The sequence below is a fragment of the Acanthaster planci genome, linkage group LG12 (assembly GCF_054643075.1).
Source record: "Acanthaster planci isolate LZ-2023a linkage group LG12, COTS_SCS, whole genome shotgun sequence".
Lineage (NCBI taxonomy): Eukaryota > Metazoa > Echinodermata > Asteroidea > Valvatida > Acanthasteridae > Acanthaster > Acanthaster planci.
In genome coordinates, this window is record NC_141788.1 from 6,825,746 (window position 1) to 6,846,455 (window position 20,710).

General features: G+C 40.2%; 2 protein-coding genes across 5 annotated transcripts in view; one reads left to right on the forward strand and one right to left on the reverse strand.

Moving 5' to 3' along the window:
- Positions 1-939: 939 nt before the first annotated feature.
- On the reverse strand, positions 940-12,853 carry LOC110977727 (uncharacterized). 3 transcript variants are annotated; one of them, XM_022232081.2, is made up of 13 exons: positions 12,745-12,853; positions 11,791-11,912; positions 11,046-11,203; positions 4,947-5,059; positions 4,548-4,652; positions 3,871-3,972; positions 3,317-3,463; positions 3,022-3,204; positions 2,694-2,831; positions 2,223-2,463; positions 1,903-1,938; positions 1,422-1,517; positions 940-1,302 (listed from the first exon to the last, which is right to left on the reverse strand). In XM_022232081.2, exons 2-13 carry the CDS (start codon positions 11,904-11,906, stop codon positions 1,118-1,120), a joined length of 1,620 nt encoding a protein of 539 aa, XP_022087773.2. In that variant the 5' UTR covers positions 11,907-11,912; positions 12,745-12,853; the 3' UTR covers positions 940-1,117. The 3 variants fall into 3 exon arrangements, with proteins under 3 accessions (XP_022087773.2, XP_022087770.2, XP_022087768.2); XM_022232078.2 differs by having other exon boundaries at positions 11,791-12,000; positions 12,745-12,842; XM_022232076.2 differs by lacking the exons at positions 11,046-11,203; positions 11,791-11,912; positions 12,745-12,853 and adding exons at positions 7,193-7,341; positions 7,958-8,292; positions 10,113-10,257.
- Positions 12,854-12,999: 146 nt separating this feature from the next.
- The window catches only part of LOC110977729 (phosphatidylinositol 3-kinase regulatory subunit alpha-like), a 29,951-nt gene continuing 22,240 nt past the window's right edge, over positions 13,000-20,710 (forward strand). The window contains exons 1-3 of one of the 2 annotated variants that reach the window (XM_022232086.2): positions 13,000-13,195; positions 13,888-14,469; positions 15,457-15,627. In XM_022232086.2, coding sequence (XP_022087778.1) covers positions 14,175-14,469; positions 15,457-15,627 — 466 coding nt within the window. In that variant the 5' untranslated portion in view covers positions 13,000-13,195; positions 13,888-14,174. The remainder of the gene's footprint in view (positions 13,196-13,887; positions 14,470-15,456; positions 15,628-20,710) is intronic. The other variant, XM_022232087.2, reaches the window with a different exon arrangement.

The window sequence follows — 20,710 nt, forward strand, 5'->3', positions numbered from 1 at the left end:
GTCATTTAGTAGAGTTGCCTACAATCTTTGTCTGCAAAAGTTCCTAACAATTCACAAATACACCCTCCTGTAACTTCTCTACTTCAAAATGAACAAAGTTTGGTTTTTTTTTTCTTTTTTTTTTGTGGAAAAAGTTCTGCTCCAGGTTGAATAGAATAAAAATTACACCAAAAACGAAACAAGATTTTTAAAAGGTCCAGTTTTCGAAATAGATCACCTTTGCATATCAACATAGTATCTGTCCAAAAGATGCAGTATACCAATCTGGGCAAAGGATGTCACACGACTTCTGGCAATCAACCTTCTTCGCACAAATGTCAAAAAAGTTTGACAAATATTGAAACTTGACTCTGTTATTGCCTTGTTCCCACCTACTTTTCAAATTTGCTTTTCAAAATAGCATTTACACTTTGTCCTCAAGAAATATGATTACAATCACCAGAACACGAACCAACCAGCACTTACGTTTCTGCTCGTCTTGAAACAAAGATTTCAGAAGGTGACGGTTTCATCTCACAGAATTCTAGCAACAGCACTGTCTTCAGCGTTGCTTGGCACCACAGTTTTGTATTTGAGACCATCATAAGACAAGTCACAAGGCGAACAGTGAGACAAAGAAATGCTTCTGTTGCAGTTCATTTGAATAGCTTGTGACTTGAATTTAGACTGAAGGTCTTGTGATGGTCTTATGGAGTCTTGTAAAGGTCGTATGGGGTCTTTGTGATGGTCTCATGGGGTCTTGAAAAGGTCTTATGGGGTCTTGTGATGGTCTTATGGGGTCTTGTGATGGTCTCATGGGGTCTTGTAAAGGTCTTATGGGGTCTTGTGATGGTCTTATGGGGTCTTGTGATGGTCTCATGGGGTCTTGTAAAGGTCTTATGGGGTCTTGTGATGGTCTTATGGGGTCTTGTGATGGTCTCATGGGGTCTTGAAAAGATCTTATGGGGTCTCTGTGAAGGTCTTATGGGGTTTTGTGATGGTCTTAAATGGTCTAAATTACAACACTGCTTGGCACCACTCATAAAAAGCCTGTCCAAGTAAACTCAGTCGCCTTGTCTCCATACAGACTTAAACCGCACATGAAGGAAAACTTGGGAGTTACTTGCAAAAGCAGCACTTATTGTTCTTGGAAACCAAGAGCTGTCTTCAATTCATCCAGGCTGAGCTTATCGTCCAGGTTCTTGTCAAACTGCATGAGCTGGTCCTTGGGGGGTGCATTAGGACCAAAGAAATCCTTCAGCTCCTCATAGGACAACAAATCATCATCGTTATCATCCATGATGAAAAACTTCATTTCCAGCTCTGTGAAACAGAAAGAACCACACACACACAATGTCATCCAAAAACAATGACCAAACCATCAAAATTATGCAATGAATGTGAAGCTACACAAACTCTAGCTCGTGATGATGGTACCATACCGTCAACTGTTGATATCTCTGGTATCGTGATCGGCTGCTGGTGGACATTAGTCACTGAATGCTGTGTAGATGACTCTGATACAGTTGAAAGCCTCACTACACAAAACAGTCGTGACAATTATAGAAATTAAGATCTTTTTGCATGTACATAGCTGCTGTCAGAGGTTAGTGCTGATTCATTTTGTCCCTATAATACACTATTGTGGTCAATGACTATTAACAAATGATTTTAGAGATGTAAAGCCAGCTTTTATACACAAAGCATGGGAAAAGTCCCTATCTATAGAAATCCATAATGTTTCTATTGGTTGGGGCTAGTGTGGACAGGGACACATATTACTTGAATAATTTGGACTTGAAACAATCAGGAGCCATGCGGCCTTCGTTTTTGCAAAGTTGGAAACGGTTTGGCTAAAATGGTTCTTCAGCGAATGTGGGACAAGTTTGGGAAAAAGAGATGAAATTTCGAAGTGTCACAAACCTGATGACTGAGAAGATGTTGGGCCTGGCGAATGTCCTACAGGAAGAAAAATCATGGAAAATTAATCACTATTATCTGGTAAAAAAATTATTGGTTTTTCTAGACTGTGAGATTTCGACTGTCAACATACCTTTCCAGGTCTAGCACCCTGGCCTCTAGGTTGTTTGTGCAATTCATTGTCCCCTTACCTGGCTCATTACCCAGGTCTTGTACCCCATAATCAATTGTTTATTCTATTCATTATCCCCCTTACCTGTCTAATTGTCCAGGTCTGGTACCTTGGCAACTACGTTGTTTGGCCTATTCATCATCTCACTTACCCATGTCCTTCTCCAGGTCTTGTACCCTGACTTGTAGGTCATCCACCTCTTTCTGCATGTCAGTAATATCACCATGCTGCTGGTAGAGTCTGCCCCAGATTGCCTGGTTGTCTTGCTTCACGTCGTCCACCGACTTCAGATTTTCCGCCTTGAAGAGGGAGAGCGCCCTCTCCAGCTGCTGCTGGATGCCGCGGGTCGTGTTCTCATTCAGGAGATTATTGTTCAGATCTCGGGGGTTGAGCTGCAATGGAGATGGGGTCAGGCATGATTTCATTAGTGTCAAGTATTTTTAAAGAGGAAAATCTGTGGACAGATCCCGAGTGCTTCCTTCCAACGAAGAATGGACAAGCGAGCAACGGTTTAGAAATGCTATGCAGCAACAAGACTACTGTTCAGTAAATTCACTGTGGTTCTGCTAAACGGAAGGCTCAAAGGCATACTTGTAAATACTAGACAAGGAGTGTAACTTACTTCATCTAGTCGTTTCTGAATGACTTGGATATCAGACTCGATGCCTCGTCTCCAGTCTGTTGGTACATCACTTGTTGTTGAATTTGATGTCTGATGCCCGGTCTCCCCATCGGGTGTCTGACTATGAATGCTACTCATCTATAAATAAATTTTGTAAAAGCATTATTGTAACTGTGAATAAGCCAAGTGCCCAACAACTGGTTATAGTACACTGACGACAAGCATCCCCCATTCACAGGCCTAGCCGGTCTGTCTTGATTCCACACAAACAAAGCGCTACTTTTGCAGAAATGTCGAAGTCTAAATTCAGTCAGCACATAGAACTTACCAAAGTGTTCACCTGTGATTGTAGCTGAGTGACTTTCTCTGCCAAAGCGTCATCTGTTGTATCGCTGGTATGAGGGGTAGACTCCAGGGCTACAATTCTTGGCATTAGGGCTTCTTTCCAGTGTGAAATGGTGGCCACCGTGGTGTTTAGGTGACCCACATTTACTGACATGGCCTCTTGTTCCTAAACATCAAGATAACCAGACTTCAGTTAACTTGGTGTTTGGAGATTGACAGTGCCACAATGCAGAAAAACAGCCACTCAAACAGGTGTAAAAATGTTTAGCTATGCCAACCTGCTGTAGTGACTGGATTACTTTCCCAACGTCTAAGAATTCACTTGATTGACTGGTGTCAGAAGCGGGATCGCTGGGTTTTGGAGTAGGCACTGAAGCTTCTTGCTGCAGCTGGCTGACATTACCTTGCAAACTTGTCAGGCTTGTCTGGAAGTGTAAAAAACAAAATCTTTGACTGTACTGGTTGAATGAAACCAACCAGTCTGACAGAAATTGGAATGGATGAGTCAATCTCGTCTGTTTAAATTTGGGTGACAGATACGGGATTTCTTTTGTCGAGTGAAATATGTCATATAATTTAATTCTAACACTTTGAGATTTTGTCTGAAATCCTGCTCTGTTTGCCCAAATCAAACCCCGTATCACAATCCAAATAAAACATCTTTCCAAAGCTACAACAAAACTCGTGTGAAGTCCTGAAGCCAAAACTTCCCAGCTGTAACTCTGCCAAAATCCAAACAAAACCAGCTGTAAAAATCCTGGCAAGTACACAAATGGATCAATCTACCCAAAAACAGCGACTCTTGATTGGAAAGCACCATATGATACTACACCTGTAGCTGCTGGAGGGAATTGGTGAGTGTGTCAATCTGCTGTGTGTGTTGAGTCTGTAAACTCTGGACTCCTTGCAAAGCACTGCCGATCTGAGCTGTAGACTGTCCAACAAAAAAAGAAAATATTGTAATACCGTGTGCTCGACACAAGCTTGAGTTGTTCTGATGGTTGCTTGGTTGAATCACAGCCCAGAGATGTATAAACGTTACCCTTAGTAATATTGAGCTTAGTGATACTGAAGAGACAGATTCGTGAACACCTCAGGTACAGACTAAAGTGTGCACATGCATCATGGTTTCAGATAACATCACTCTTGCAGTGTACCTTGATGATTAACTCTAAACAAGTCGGTTTCATGAAAGAAGATAACGCACAAAACAGAATACTGCAAAAGAATGACAGAAGTTATTTTCTTATCTTTTAACCAATTAATGATGAATATCCCTATTATTGTGGAACAACTGCTTTCATGGATAACTCTACCAAGTTTTAAAGTATGGGTTTTGCTGTGTCAGCGATGTATATAACCGATCATTACAAATTTACATCTCCCCAATGCAAGTAGATCTTTGCGCACTCTGCTAAAAGAAATAAACTTGTATAAGCACAACCAGGATGGCAGCTCATATACTGCAAATTAAAGAGGTCTAGCACATTCATGATGTCTGGGCTTTACCTGTTGCAAGCCTTCAATGTCAGCAGTGGAATGAGACTGGAACTCCTGCTTCACTGCTGCCAGGCTGGACCGAAGTTGACTATTTGTTGCATTCACGGCACGTATCTGAAATTGTAAAAATTCATTGAAAAGAATATCTGGTAATTAAAGCAAGGAATCCTTCCTGAATCAATGGTGACACAATAGGGTTTGGGGGGAGCGGCTAATGATAGGGGTGAAAGTTTCACATGACTCTCAAATTTGCTGTGACATATATGACTTCACAAGTTCTTGTAAGTGTACGCAGAATAAACTGAAATTTCAACTGAGTTGATGATTTTTGACTAATGCCAATTTTGCCTTTCAGAGCTTTTGAATCTTTGCTGTACGGGTACAACGGCTGAATTGTCGATGGTGTACCTGGGCAAAAATACTGCTTATCTGTGCTGGTAATTTCTGCAGGTGCTCTATCTTCTGCTGTAGTGCACTCACTGTCAACGCCTGCTCCGTGGACGTCTTCAATTCCGATTCCACTGCGACAGCATGAAAGGAATACTGTTTAGTATGGCCCCGCGACTTACTACTACAGAAAGGGGCACAATTAGCAATGCAAGATTACCAGCCAGGATGGCCAGCCATGGACCCTGTGTGTAACTGGTACCCTGCCAACTTTGATACTCATCAAGCAACTTCACTTGACAACATTTTTCCACTTGGTAACTCTGTGGATAAGCCACGTGGGTTTACACGTTGGAAGTACCGGGAAGGGGAACGAAGACTGAGGCTTAGATTGTTATGTTTACCCTGTTCCCAACAAGTTAGGTGTGTCTCCTGGCAAGACATGACTTCATCTCAACATTCCTAACTGGCTGTATTGGCCGTCTTCAATGTAATGACAGACAGGGCATAGTTTCACAAACATGGTATTGATATCCAAAGATATCATTAAAATGAATTCTTTTCTTCTAGAGAAAACAGTGATTGAAATTTAACCACCACTTACATGTACATGTACATACACATATACACTAAGTGGAGAAACACGAGCTTTCATGGGACATGGCCACAGTGCGACACATTTACTAAGTAAATTGACTTGAAGGCACCCAATTGCACACATTTGACATGTTAAACAGCCACATAGTCTGAATTAAGCATATCACTGACCCAAGCATGACGACACAGTTGATGTTATCATATCACACAGGAATTATGTGATCTTATACAATCCAAAGAATTTAAGTCCTTGTAAACTGTACATACCAAACTACTGACTAAAGTACATGTAATTACAGATGTGAATGCATGCAGCGTATAGTGCGAGTAGAGCTTGAACTCAAAGTCTGAATGCCAATTTTGCCTGAGCGTGTAAATGCAAAATGAGCATGTCTTCAGAAAATAAAAACACTAGTTATGATAGTTAAATTTTATGAACCCTGAATGACAGACAGCAGACACAATGAAATCGGCTAAGGTTTAAGAGGAAATTAAGCTGGTACAAGTTACAAATACAAATGTACATGTTCATATCTCAATTTGTGTACAGTTCCATTAAAACTGGCACATTGTACACTGTAATTTGTAAAAATGCAAATAAGATAGAAGGTCAAACAGCCTCAGTGGCAAACAGAATACAATGAACAGGTACAATGATACAGTTGACAGACCACTTCTTTAACTCTACTGGCTATTATTAGTTATCACACAAGCGCTCATGGAACATGGAATAATGTAGTGCGTCTGTGTCATGTATACCGCTCGGCCCTCGGTCTAGTGGCATACATATACCGCTCGGCCCTCGGTCTAGTGGCATACATATACCGCTGGGCCTTGGGTCTCGTGGCCTACACGGATGGGACACAGACCCACTACATTACTCCATGTTCCACGAACGCGGGCATGATAACGAGTTTATCTTCAAGCAAACTTGACAAACAGTAAAGAAAGTAAAAGGGCCTACATGTTTGCGCTCTTTACATAAAACAAAAAGATGAAAGATATCATACGGTGCACAGCAAACACAGTGACACCGATGTACCACGATTCTGCAATTTTATCTAGGGAGCATGGGAATTATTTGTGTTCTAACTTATTTCCATAATCCATGTTAGGAATCGTGGTACATACATGTACATGTAGATACATGTACAACAAGAACTAATGAAGCATTCGGGGAAAGTTGGCAGAAATTCAATGATGCCAAGGAGGACAAATAATAGATAAGGTAAAGTAAACAGCGGCTACTACAAATCCACTGTCACAGCAAACAGCAGTAACCATGACAACGAACTTTATCTACCCATCCAGTGCCTCAGTGCAGGTTTTGCTGGTACAGGGCATTTGAATAATAAGCTATTTTTCATTTATTGCAAACTCAGCGTTGCTTTCATTGAGTCGTCCTTCTTCTCTATTTTGCCCATAGACGGTACATTTAGTTAATTTTAGAAGACAACTGGTATTATTCACATGGACGTCATATTTGATCACGTTCACTGAATTTATCTTACTGAATATAATCCGTCAAATGTGGTGGTGCCAGACTATTTCCGATACTATGCCTTATTTGGGATTCTTATCACAGAGATATATTTGGAGTCAAAGTAAGAGCTTGGTTTGACTACTTGTAGGTTCACATTGTTGAAATTTCTGAATGAATTAGGGATCACCTTTGGCAATGCGCAACCTCAACTCATCTAAGTCTTGCTTGAGGTCTAGATGCATCCATACCAGACCGCCAGTGACGACGATACAAGCCACCATGACAACAAACATACACAGCTGTAGGCCCGTGGCACAAGCACGCCATCTTGCGGGTCTGAGGGGAGAACAAATAGTACCAAGAATGCATTGTTTAAGGATTGAAAAAGTGTTTCATCCATCAAAAACAGCACAAAAAGTACTTCATGGAATGAGCAGATACTACAAGAGTGATCATACTGTCAATGGCGAACCGGTACATGTATATAATTTATCTTAACTTACAGGGTTTTCCTGTAAAGGCTGAAATCCAACAACAGCCTAATGGCAAAATCTACGTACTTTGACTTGAACAAAGCTGAGACATAATTCCTTATCTAAATAATAGGGCCATAGTTCTACATGTACATACTGAATACATTCAAATCAAGGAGACAAGATTGTGGGATTTTGTTGGACAGGCACGGTGATATGGGGGACAGCTAGAAATCCACGAAGTATTGTGGGAGGTTGTACTAACTTACTGTGACTTGTCAGGGTTTTAGCAAATAACAAGGCAGTGTAAATCGTACGCTGTGTTTGTTACATAAAGAGTAAACACACAAATAACTAAACTAAACAAATCTTGAATTTGGGAATCAAAAATCCTGAAATCTGGAAAAATCCTGACAAGAAGGGGCAGAAGATTAGGTTGATGTTATGAAAAGGTTTTTCCTATTCAGATCAGAACTTACTTTCTTATTGCGAGCCTCCTTGGTGGGGAGAAAAATTCCTCGTTATCGGTTGAGTTAGAGTCCCAGCTGGCCTCATTACGTAGCAGTTCATGACCTTCCTTGCCGCTGCCCGAACTCTTGCCTAGTTTCTTGCCATTCATGCTGTTGAGAAGGAGGGCGTCTAGCTCCTTCCTCTTTTTCATCTTTTTGATGCCATTGGTCCGTCCCGGCACCAGGCCGGGATTAGCATTCTGAAGCTCCAGCTTGATCAACTACCCACAGGGCCCTTGGTGCTAGAAAACCTGGCCTTCTGAATCTCAACTGTCGAGACTTGGATATCGGTTCACTTGATGCATCTGGTGATTGAATCAAACCAATTATAGACCTACATGTAAACAAAGTGTCTAACTAGAGAATTACAGAAATCTAAAATGCTAAAAAATAACAAAAATACAACATATTTGATTACTTCCCTTGTGCTTAATGGTAGTCTTGTTATAGGTTTCGGCGGGCAGACACAATATGAGGTAATTTATGAATGATCTTGATAACTCAAAGTGCCTTAACCGAGTCAAGAGGTCATGCATCGATTAAACTGCAAAATGAATCCGAATGGTTAGTTGACTTGAGCCCATTTGCTACTGCAAGTGATATTCAGCTCTTAATTATTTACAACAATGTCAACTTTTCCTTGCAACGTTCAGCTGAGCCACCATACTTTCACATACTCATCTCATTTCGTACCTGCTTGACAGGTCAGTCACTTGGGCTAGGCCAGATAGAATTTAAGCATGTGATGTCACTGAAGTGACAAACTGAATAACTGCGCTTGCATGAGTGAGTGCGGGGAAAGCATTCAAATGGGATGAACTCGGGGAAAGTTGTGTAAAAATTCTAGGCCTGAACCTGAATGTGGTTTTTACGGAGGGAAGGCAATTTTTTTGCAGCAGAATTTTTTTCTATCCTGAATTGTTTTCTTCGCACAAGTTTGTGATGATAATTAGGCCTACGGAAGGAAAACAAGACATAGGCCTAGGCATGATAGACTTTGGCCATGTAGGCCCTATGTCTTTTATGCAAAACATTTTATTCATAAATAAAGACATGCTCAACCGTCGGGTCAGGGCCAAACTTCAATCTAGTGATGTCCCTAGTCCCTGCTTATGTCCCTTGTTCAAGCGGCAATGACATCATCTTTATCAGGTCACATGATAATGATGTAAATTTCCAGCACGATTTGGGAAAATAATGAGATTTGCAATGCCGTTGCCATTACCATTGGAGTGTGTAGCAAAATTATTTCCAATTGTTATTTTGAAAAATCGCCGCACTTAACATAAAATTTGCCACGGTGAATTGATGGAGATTTTTAAGGGCAACATTTTAATGCACAAAGTAAACTTCGGCAAAGCTTTATTTTTCTCGCGTAATTGTTTTCATCGGCAGAGTTGGACTTGCCTACCCAGTGAATTTGACACATCCAGTGCAAGATTTGACAAAAAATCCCCTTGATCTGCTTTTATAAATACCACATGAAAGGAAAGTTTCATTTAGATCTTGGGTAGCATGTTTCCTGTAAATTTAATCAATCAGAGGAATTTTTATTGAAGTTTTTGGCCGATAAAGTCTAGAGATCGATGTCATCTGTGAACCGTGATCTAAAAATAGTTCAAAGATTACATTATCGTTGCACAAACAAGCAGCATATGTTAGGGATGCATCATCCCTAGATTGTGGTTTGGTCCCCGACCTGACCATGTGAACTTTACATTAATGCAACTCAAGATTAGAAAAGTAACTTTGATTTTTGCCTAGGCCTATGAGCAAATTATGGTATTTAGGCCTAATTAGTTTGGTGAAGTATAAAGGCTAAAGCATCAATTACAGAATACTCCGACCAAGCCGAATGTTAAGTTCGTTTTGCAGTCATTGTTCATATTTGGCCCGACGATGATCATGACGATGTCAACTCTGTATTACTATTAATATAGGACTAGTCTATAGGACCACAACGTCATCAACGCCTCACGACTGCCCGTGTCCCACCCATAACAATTTCCCATATCTCCCTCCATGTTTTTACCCATGATTTCAGAAACAAATACTATCTTTGATCACCCCATCATGTACATGCACTATAAAGCAACTGCTTTAGACGACATATAATTTGACTCACCGTCATCTTAGACGCAAAAATCGCAAAGATTTCCACAGAGCGAGAATCGATTCACAGGAAAAACCATGAACTGTAGTATAAGAAATCACACAGCCATGGAAATTCGCATATAGTTCGTGTCACCATTCTTTAAACGTGCGCAAAATACACGTAGAAATAAACCGACTGCTCAACTAAAACATCGCCCTCTGTCGACAGAGTGGAGCGAACTTTAAAACTAAAGTTTTGCACTTCCAGATTTTGTGGACGTTTCTTTTGTCCCCGAATATCTAAAAAAAAAGTCAAATCAACCAGGGATTGATTGAAACCAAAAGTAATCCCTGAGTGTCAAATTTGACCATTCCGTTTTTTCTTTGCTAGGCTATGATACTTTTGAATTAAATTAACTTAATTAAAAGTGACACAGAAATTGTCAATTTCAGAAAGGAAATTCATTGTCAATTTTGGGGGTCCAGGAAAGATGAAAAGGGAAATGGGAGAGCGGTTCTTTAGGAGGCAGATTAAGATAAAAATCAGACAAGAATGATGGAAATCCAATCCAGACACTGCACAATCAAACAATATGTTTATTAACACATTAACAATGCATTTTGAAAAAACTTTGCATAATCATTGTATTATAAAATACCAGCCGCTTAAAAAACTTAACTAAGAATTCTGCTAGTGAACCAAAGGTCAAATATACAATACAAAATGAATAAAGGCAAAAAGGCAATGCTACAAACCTCAAAAATGTAAATAAAAAAAAATAGGGTCCTTTCATGGGAAGGGCTATGTGTGTTTTCCAAGCACAGAAGTCATTAAATCTTATCAGAATTTCAGAATCTGTACAGTCCAATTCCAACTTCCAAAATCTATGTTTCATCAGGGCTTCAAAGACTCAACATCTCAGTATTTTCGACTAACAAGACAAATCACTCTTTTATTACTTACAAGTTTTTATCCTTCCTTGCATGGAATCCAGTTCATTCTCCATTTTAACGATGAAATATGCAACACCTCCAGCAATGCAGATGAAAATGATGATGGGAACCAAGATAAGCATTCTGGTGACACAGGTGTGCTTAGGCTTATATACAATGACCTTTCTCCTGAAATTAACAAGAATTTTTGGAGGGTGATTTATTTTCAGGCCAAATATCTAGAAACTTGTAAAACTTTTGAGTTTTTAATCCATTTCGTTCTGATTCTTGACGAGTGCTCAAATGCCAGTTAATATTGTGGATTGATTTGTATCTTCAAGTTTATCAGGTGAATTTTTACTCATGAGTTACTTTTAAAAAGTTCAAATAAAAAAAGTTAGAAGGCTTGCATTGTGAATGTTCTCAAAGCCATTTATATTTGCATAATTAATTCAGGTCACTGTATCTATTGAACAGTTGGCAGCAATTTTTGTATCATTAGAGTAAGGCAAAATGTTTTCTTTTTTCCTAATTATTTAGTTGGAGAATGAAGGCTAAGACAAGGAAAAGAGAAAACAAGATTGAAGGGAAAAGAAGGAGAGGAATGGAAAAGGTTACATTCCTGGTTAGTAATTTATGAACAAATGTCTGTATAAACTGGCAAAACTAAGGATAGCTGTGCTGAATTTAAGAGATACATAGGTAAAAAATGAAGGTTTTTTAAATGGATGGGGGAAGGGTGTCGGGCAGGTGTTCTGAACAGATCAGAGCGTTACCGTTTCTTTGCTGACTTCTTTGTTTTAAGCTGAGAAAGTGGAAATTCCTCAGCATCAGATGATCTACTGTCATCCAACAACAGCATCTTAGCAGCCTCCTTTTCGAAGCCAGACATCTTGGGCTGAGGATGCAAATCGACGGATGCTCCAAGTTAGTGGACTCTGAAGAAATGAGCTACACAATAAGGTCACTTGCTGTTACATTCCATGCTGAAATAAAGTACAGAGGATGGTCCTTGGGAGTCTTGGCAATATCTGCAGACTAAATCTTGCTCTGTTTGAAACCGGATGTCTCTACCATTTTTCCCTCAATGCATTTTGAAAATCGGATTTTTGGAGTTGTCTATTTTAACTCACTGTAACTAGGAAACTGTTTGCAGAAGGTTTTGTATTTAACATTTCATGATTTTTACAAACTGCCCATCACAATCTGTGGGTACATTTGGGTTTCAACAAGTTTGGAACCTCCTACTAAAATGACAATGGTGAAATACCAGTAGCAACCATCTACATGTACAACATTCACCATGTATAACCATTGCATTGGAAAACATTACTCTTGTTGGGCTTGACCTTTCTGCAGTGCAGTGTCAATCTCATTCCATGATTTCCTTTGATTGAATGCCGACAATAAGGCCTCCTAGGTCTAATTTCATGACTTTAGACGAACACAACATTCAACATCATGCTCATCACACATGAGAGGCCATGGAAGCTAGGTTACTAAGGTAACTAAGTGGGCCGGTCGGGAACAGCCAAAGAGTTAGGCCTAGGCCTACATACATATACTGTACATCATTTACACTAGGTTGTAGGATGATGTACTTAAAAAATATTTAATTTTATTTTTTACAGCAGCACAGCTTGACCCTTGATGCTTTGTGTCCCTCTAGTAACATCAATGATAACGATGGTAATTCCTAACGATGACATTCATGATCAACCACGGCTTACCAACTGGCATTATATGCGGTTAACCTGATCTGCACAAACAAGTCATGAAAGTTGCCAAATACTTCCGGCTCCAGTTTCTTTACTATATAGCGCCCTCTCGTTATTTTTCGTGTCGAGAATTTTAGCTTAATCCCAGAATTATCTACAATATTAAGTGATAGTATTTTCGTCAATTTAAATGAAGGGTCTCAGACTACCTACTGGTTTCCATATTTTCTTATCTGAAATTGCATGGCCAGAGAGTGGGGCGGGTACCAGTTTTCTCCGTTGACTTGGTGTTGCACGAAGTCCATGCAAAAGTTCCGCTTCCTGCCCGAGAGGGTTAGGTTTTTTAGTCTACGTTTTCACCTCATCTGAGCTTACAGACCTCAAACTTAAGAGGATAAGATGCAGGAGATGTCCGGAGGATCCTACCTTTTCCTTTGAATCGTTCTGCTTTGTCCGATGAATGGTATGTTTCATTACACATTAGGCCTAGGCTATGTGTCCTAGCCCCACTTAGTGTACAACGGGCTCTCGCTCCATCCTTAGCCACACATCCAGCACATTGGTTGGCAATACATGTACTGATGTAGCTCAAGCAGACATCTGGACATACGAAAGCCATCTTTCTAAACTGAGCTAAGTATGGATAAAATACATAAATCAGAAAGAAGATTTGGAACTCTGTTTTTTGTGATTTTGTGTCTTTTTCTTACAAATAATGAATTTTTTGTAAATAATGACTTTTTGGGGCTGTGACATTGAGACATGCCGGTGATGGACACAAATCTACAACTTTTGTTCTCATAGCCTAGGCCTTTTTGGGTGGGTTGGTAACGTTTTGGGTTTTTGAACGCAGTGCAGCAATGACCCTCCGTTTCTCGCCCCAATTCTTCCTGGAAAAGCTGTCAAAAGTAAATAATATCTCTTTAAAATGCATGTGTGATTGGTTTGGACATCCTGCTTCTAATCACAAGACGATCTGCACATCTGCATACTTCTCAGTCACGTCTAGTCTTATAATAAACACTTTGTAGTTTATGTTTTCATGTCAACAAAATACTGGTGCAGAGAAAGCTGCGGACAGATTCAGCTTTTAGGGGACAATATATAAATTCATTATCTAACAGATTTCCTCCTGCTTGTTTTTCTCATCATTAGGGCTGATGCTGGACGAATGACAGCTGAAAAAAACAGCGTTACTGCTTATTAAAGGACTGGATCACCATTTCTACGGCCTCATTTATATCAAAGTTCCTACTGCAGGGGTAAACCTCTTCTAAAGCACGTAAGGTAGCTTCAGTCATCACTACACATCCCCCCCAATAAAAGTTATGATTAAAATGCCGTGTAGACTGCGCATACTGAGGGCAAGGTAATAAGGGATTGCCCTGAAAAAGGTGCAGAGTTTGAATTTGGACATTAGCATTAGATGACAGTCTGTCACAATGGATGAGCGAGTGACTTACGTGGCCATGTATGCTTTCGAGAAGAAGGCTCCCCAGGACATCGAGATGAGGATGGGGGATATCATGACAGTGGTGAACCCCACCAAGCTGCCCTACTTCCAGGGGACGCGGGAGGAGCCCAAGGGGTGGCTGGAGGGCGTCAACGAACGTACACAGGAGAGCGGCAGCTTCCCGGGTACTTTTGTTAAGTATGTGGAAACAAGGCACCCACCAGGCTTAAATTACCTCCAAGTTGATCCAGGACGACAAGACCCCAGGACCTCTCCTAAAACAAGTAAGTTTAGTCTCGAAGGCTCAAGTTGGATCATTATTCAGTTTTTTTTGAGGTACGTCACAGAAACATCAGTTGGCATACTTCCAGTCTAAAACTGAACTGCCTTGGTAAATTGTAAGTACATGTATCCTCAAACTCAGGCCGAGTTGATTAGAATATCTGAATAGATTAATATGCAACCTTCCATACGATCAAATAAAACAAATTCCTACAAGAGGAGAAGCAAACTATGCATAATCATTATTACATAAAGTGAAAAAAGGAAAGCTTAAAGGGAAATTTGTCATTGTTGGACGAATCCATTCAGCAAGTTTGTGCATTACGTCTTGTAAAGTGCAATTTAAAATACAATTAAAAAGGCAAACTACTAACTTGTAGTTCAATTTGTCCCTATTCTATTTCATTGATTTTCACAGCCAAATGTTTGACTTTAAAAATAAATATTTTAACATTTAATAATAGATAGAATAACCATTTCTCCAATGATCAGCACGGCCCCGTTTCAAACCTCAGGTTAGGTTCAGGGTGTTGGTTTTGAGTGTGGTCTGCATATGAAGTAACAGTGATCTTGGAACCTTGTTGACATGCATAAGTGTTGGTGAACTGTAGACATTTGCTGCCCTGTTAACCCTAACCCTCCTCAATCCTTCACCTGTTGGAGGACTGAGGAGTGTTAGGGTTAAAGGAATATTGAGTGGTATGGAAGCCCATCTGACTCTACTTGGCCTTTGCTGGCCTTCAAAAGTTTGATCACTGCATGTCGTGCGCAGGCCAATGTCCTGTTGTCTCTGCTAAACTTTTCAAGCAAATTGTGATTGGCATCAATTGTCAAAGATGAAATGTTGTGCTCTTGATGTGTTTCAGGTCATTAATATTAATTACACAGTGATGAATATTCATAAGCTCACTGGCAATATTCCAGAGAAGGGTTTTGAAGGGAATAGATGTGTTTCTTTGGTTAACTTGGACTTGTGGGCATTCACACAGGCCCTTTGCTCAGTGAGAAAAGGCAACACCAGCCCAAATCTATTCACCTCAGTGCATCGACTGCGTCCCATGTCCAATCCACTATGGCCCCGTCCCCTCTCGCCCGCAAGAAGAGGTTATCAGGGTTGTTGCAAGCACAGTTTGAAAGGCAGATTCGGACTCGCTCAACTGGTATCGTATACAAGTTTTATTCCCGGTGTCTTGGACCAACTAATCTCAAAAACAAACTTAACCTGTAATATTCTCATGGTCCTCTGGCTTTTGGTGCTGTCCACAACTTGGAACTAAAACCAAAGCTAAATGCACAATCAATTAACAGGATTAGTTGCCTTTTTTCTGGAAAAGTCAGGCTGCCTAAAATTTGGGATGTGGTGTTCCACTTTGAAAGAATAGCAAGTGTGGAAGTACAAGTACGTGATCGCTTTTTTCAAGAGTTTCCCTGATTCTGTAGATGAAGTCAGCTTTGCCGTTTAGATCATTGATTCTGGGAGATTAAGTATTACATACTTCAGTTGCAAGTGTCTCAAAGTGGCTGAAATTATGAACTACAAGACTTTGCCTGCTGACATGGGGCCAATTTCATAGAGCTGCTTAAGCACAAAATTTGCTTAAGCGAGAGAAAACCTTACTTGATTAATCAGGTAACCAGCCAAAACTCCATGTGATGTATATTGTTTGGGGATTGTATTTAGTTTTTTCTTTGGGGGTTAGCATGACAATCAGAGTTTGAGCTGGTAACCTTTGTTTATTAAGCAAAGTTTTTTCCTGCTTAAGCATATTTTGTGCTTAAGCAGCTCCATGAAATTGGCCCACGGACAGTGTCAACTACACATTATGCTCGACGGATTTGAATAGAGTTTAAGCATAAGAGGACATTTGGTGGGTCAAGAGACATTTCTTGCCAGGATGCCTTTCACACTTACACTACCTCTAACATCAAAGCCACTTTGGACAACGTTCATAATTTTCAGCATCAGCGCCAGTTGATCCTCTGGTGCTTTCTTGTTGCTTGCAGCATTGTGCAGTGAGGTGTTAACCACTTTGTAATTTCCTTATTCCACCAAACATGTTTTCAACTAGGTAATTTAGAATCATCAGAGCATGTTGTTGAAATGGAAAGACACTTTTTTCCCCCTTTTTTGTCAAAGAGAAAACTTCTCCTACTTGATGTCTTTTTACTAACTTTGCTAAAAAAGATGATACCTCCAAGTACCATTTCCCTTGTGGCAAGAATATGGAAAAAAGGGTCAGACAGTATTGTACATGTAGTGTATGCCATTTCTCTCGGTGATTTCCTCTTTGCGATGTACATGTATACATGTATTCCACTCATTTCTTCCACATGTACTTTCAGCATGGGATAACCACTGCATTATCCGCTTCAGTGACACTTAGCATAACAAGGAACCTTCATTAACATGACAATGTGGGCTTTCCATTTCAGTGATTACATTGTTGGCAGTGCCCGCTCTGAGCAGGGAACAAAAGAGGGCATGTGTTTAAGTGAAATTGACAGTCCTTTGATTTGAACTTACCCCATAGGTGTCAAGTTTATGCGCCTTTGATGCGGAGCACGCCAAGTATGCGTAATGAATTTATCCTGGAATGTATGGTCTTCCCATGCACACTGAATGTGTGCAAGAATCCTGTCTGTCTTTCTTTCGCTGGTTAGGGTGCACTTCAACTCAGGCATGTCAGGACAGATAGACACAGTTCGGGATAAAGTTGAATGTAGTAGGCAGTTCATAGAACAGCTTGTATTCCAACAACATGAGGGATCTTTTAGAACTTGTGTAGACCAATATGAGAACAAGAGTTCTCTAACTGCTTTGGACCTATCTGAGGACAAAACCTAGCTCTTGTGGCAACATTCACCCCTCTCAAAGACCTTATTGGCAAATCACAACACACTTTAGAGGGTTTAAATGGCTGCCATCTTGCAGGCCAGTGCTTTTGTTCCACAGGGTATGCACAAAGGAGGGTTCCCTGTGGAACAAAAAAACTGCCCTGCAAGATGGCTACCACGCAAGGCCTGTATTGGATGAAGTGGCATCCAAGTTGCTTGCATATCCTGAGGCTGAATGTTACAATGTACTGGTAGAAATGGTATATAATTCTGGTGGCGGCATTGACAGAAAGTCTTCTCAAATCCAAGGGTCAACCCTAACCTTTCTGCGTGTGTGCACACGGAAGTCCAAGGTTCTTCAAGATAACGAGACAATGGAAACCTAATGCATGTACATGTATTTCTAAAGATAATAACAAATTGATACTGAGAACTCACACTATGAAACTTCCAGTATTTTGTCAGCCAAGGAACTTTCAAGAAATGTCAGAGTGAAAAGCAAATTAGACCATAAAGTCATTTAAATTCATGGACAAAATACAGTGTACCTGTGGAAGCAACTTACAAGTACTTTATTATTTAAAGGCCGCTGGCTTTGAGTGGAAAGAACAAGTGATCATGGTGAACGACAGATGCAAGCTCAGAGTAATAAACCTTGGCTTAATTCATTTTAGAACTGCATGTCCTTTCTTTGTTTTGAGAAGCCAAGCAACCTCTGGCTCGTTCTCTCAAGTTGCATTGTAATTGGAGAAACTAGCATGCTCAAGGTGTCATTTCATACTCCACAGTTGAAAGCATGTTATCCTTCAAATGTTAACTTTCTCTTGAATTGCTATGGATGCATATTCTTGGAAAACCCATCGCTAGTTTTGTTTCAGTAGTTATGTTATTGTACAAGTAGATGTTCAACGGGGATGCTCTCTGACTTAGTTGTGAAGCTGTTCTCGTAAATTGCATTACTTGGAAAGGAAGTGATATATAGCCAACTTTTCTTAATACACAGGAGTTTCAACTTGTACATGTCGCACAATGATTTTTTATGCCTGACCCTGCCTCTTCAAGCTTACAGAGGAAAACACAAACCAAACTCTGGAGCCATGTCTCTACGACCATTTATTATTTATGTAAATCTGTTCATTGGGAATGTTTCGCTGAATACTACAAACTACATGTAGGGAGAAGTTTCCTTGTACCAGTAGGTTGTTGTTCATGTTCATGCATGTACAGTGTACATGCCCACCAACATGACACCTGTTTTATTGCCTTGCAAGGATATGAACAGGTGTTTCATTTCCTGGTGACTGTCCAAATCTTGCGGCAATTCTCTTGTCAAAATTTGCAAATTGCATGTAATGTTGGGGGGGGGATGTCCTCAGAAACAACCGCGACCCAAGTTGTTGAATAGTTCTCGTCGCACACACAAGACTGAAACTGTTTCATGCTTGGAATGATACAACACATTCATGTACCATCCCTGATTTCAAAAGAAATCAGAGATCAATTTACTGTCAACAGCATTGACATTTTCTGTACCTATGCCATTGCCATTGGTGTACATTTGCGGCTGCACGTTTCTGTTCCTTAATTGAACAGAACAGAAATGGAAATTTGTCCCCTTTGACATGTTTAACCTTTTTCCATGTTTGCAGGAAATTCGCCGTTCATGAGATTTCACGGTTCATGGAGGGGTTTGGATAGCTACTTATTGTGGCAGTGGCTTTTGTTGAAACACTGCTTTAGCCTATGGCCTTTGCTTTTTGAATCATCAACATTCAGTGTTAATTTTTGTGGTAGTTTGACAGAAGTAGAGTTACTTAACCCAACCACTGACACTGTGTACATGTACATGTAAGTGCCATTGTTAACTGCATAATATGTCGGTCCAATTTAGAGATTTTTCTCAAGAAAAGTGCCCAAGAATATGAGGAGTTTATGTACGTTAAGAGACAAAAATTTTGTTTATTTTGGCGAAATAAAATATCAGCCACTTCTCTGTGCTCGAGCATCTCTTATATGTAGATGAGATCTTTTGCCTGATTAATGACATCACAGTATTCCTCATGAATATTAAAATTTGTATTAGCATAAAACATTGATAGAAAATAAGGGTAAACAAAGGACTTACATGCTTTTGAAGGAATCCACTGTGAAAGTTCTGTAGCTTGAGCCCTATGTCATTGGACCCAAATTTCCTGGGAACATGTATTTACTCGGCAGACCAGAAGGCCTTGCATGTAGCTAGGATCAACTTGAGTCACTCCGTCTGTCCAATGGCACTGGACAGGACTGTCTTGGATTAGACAATGGGCCACATCCCGCATGACTCTTGATCATCCACCAACTGTCATTACCAATACTGCCTGTAATGAAAGCATCTTAAGCATGCCACTGTACCAAGTAAACAGGTGCCAGGCATTTTGAGGCACTGAATAATTGGGACAATTTTGAAAATGTCACACCCTGATGGACCGCGAACTCTCACATACTGAGCATGAAGCTCACACATTTCAGGTTCTACTTACGCTTTCCAGCTGACATGGAATTTCTTAGCCTAAAATAACTGAGAATGATTATTTTTTGCTCCAAAAAAATGGCCTGAAGTGGTCAGAAATCACCTCAGATTGTACCACATAGCGTCTATAATCCAAAAGTTGTCAGGCCTCTTTGTAAGCGAGTCCCTAAGCTCACACTATCTGCCCCGAGTTGAAGTGTACCCTGAAGCGGCAAAAGAAATACAGATAGTTGTAAGTTTCCAAGCGGGTTCTGGCACGCGTTCTGCTTGTACACAGAGACCATACGTTAAGGAATGAATTTGTTACGCGTACTCAGCACGTTCTGCATCAAATGCACGATAGATCTCCATTATAAACGCGCACCTACACGGTGAGTACCAAAAAAACTCACCCTCTTTTGTTCCACTCGGAGCAGATCGGGGCTTGGTACTTGTTTGTGCCAAATTCTCACTTTAAACTCCTACTCAAAGTTTGCACTTGGCAGCCCTACTGTACTTTTTTTTTGTCTCTTGTGAGGGCTTGCCCACATCTCCATCTCTTGTACCTGTAGATTAAGAGTGAAAATGTGCCATCCTCTGTTTTTGAATTTTGCACTTGAATGTATAACTTGTTCCCAAGCTTGCTCTGAAATAAACTCTGTTTCCCTGAAGAGAAGTCATCATATGAGAAAAATTAGTACATACAATACAATAATGTGTGCAGTTAATGACCACTTGACCAGGCTTGTGAATATGAATCAAACTTGAGTGAAAAATGTTTTATGTCGTGTATATTAAGGCTATGATAACAAAGGTGAATCTCATAGCGAACGGAAAAAACTCAGATGTGATTTTTGAGAGTTTTTATTAGCTTAGTCAAAATGTACATTGTAAAAACTGCCTGAAATCTCCTGAAA

Bases quoted from the DNA above. Each gene is read 5' to 3' on its own strand.
- LOC110977727 (XM_022232076.2), bottom strand. From the start codon at position 8,139: ATGAAAAAGAGGAAGGAGCTAGACGCCCTCCTTCTCAACAGCATGAAT. The intron at 7,342-7,957 runs GTAAGTTCTGAT...TTCTCCCCTCAG, and splicing joins AGGAGGCTCGCAATAAGAAA to ACCCGCAAGATGGCGTGCTT. The intron at 1,303-1,421 runs GTATGGTACCAT...TCTGTTTCACAG, and splicing joins AGAGATATCAACAGTTGACG to AGCTGGAAATGAAGTTTTTC.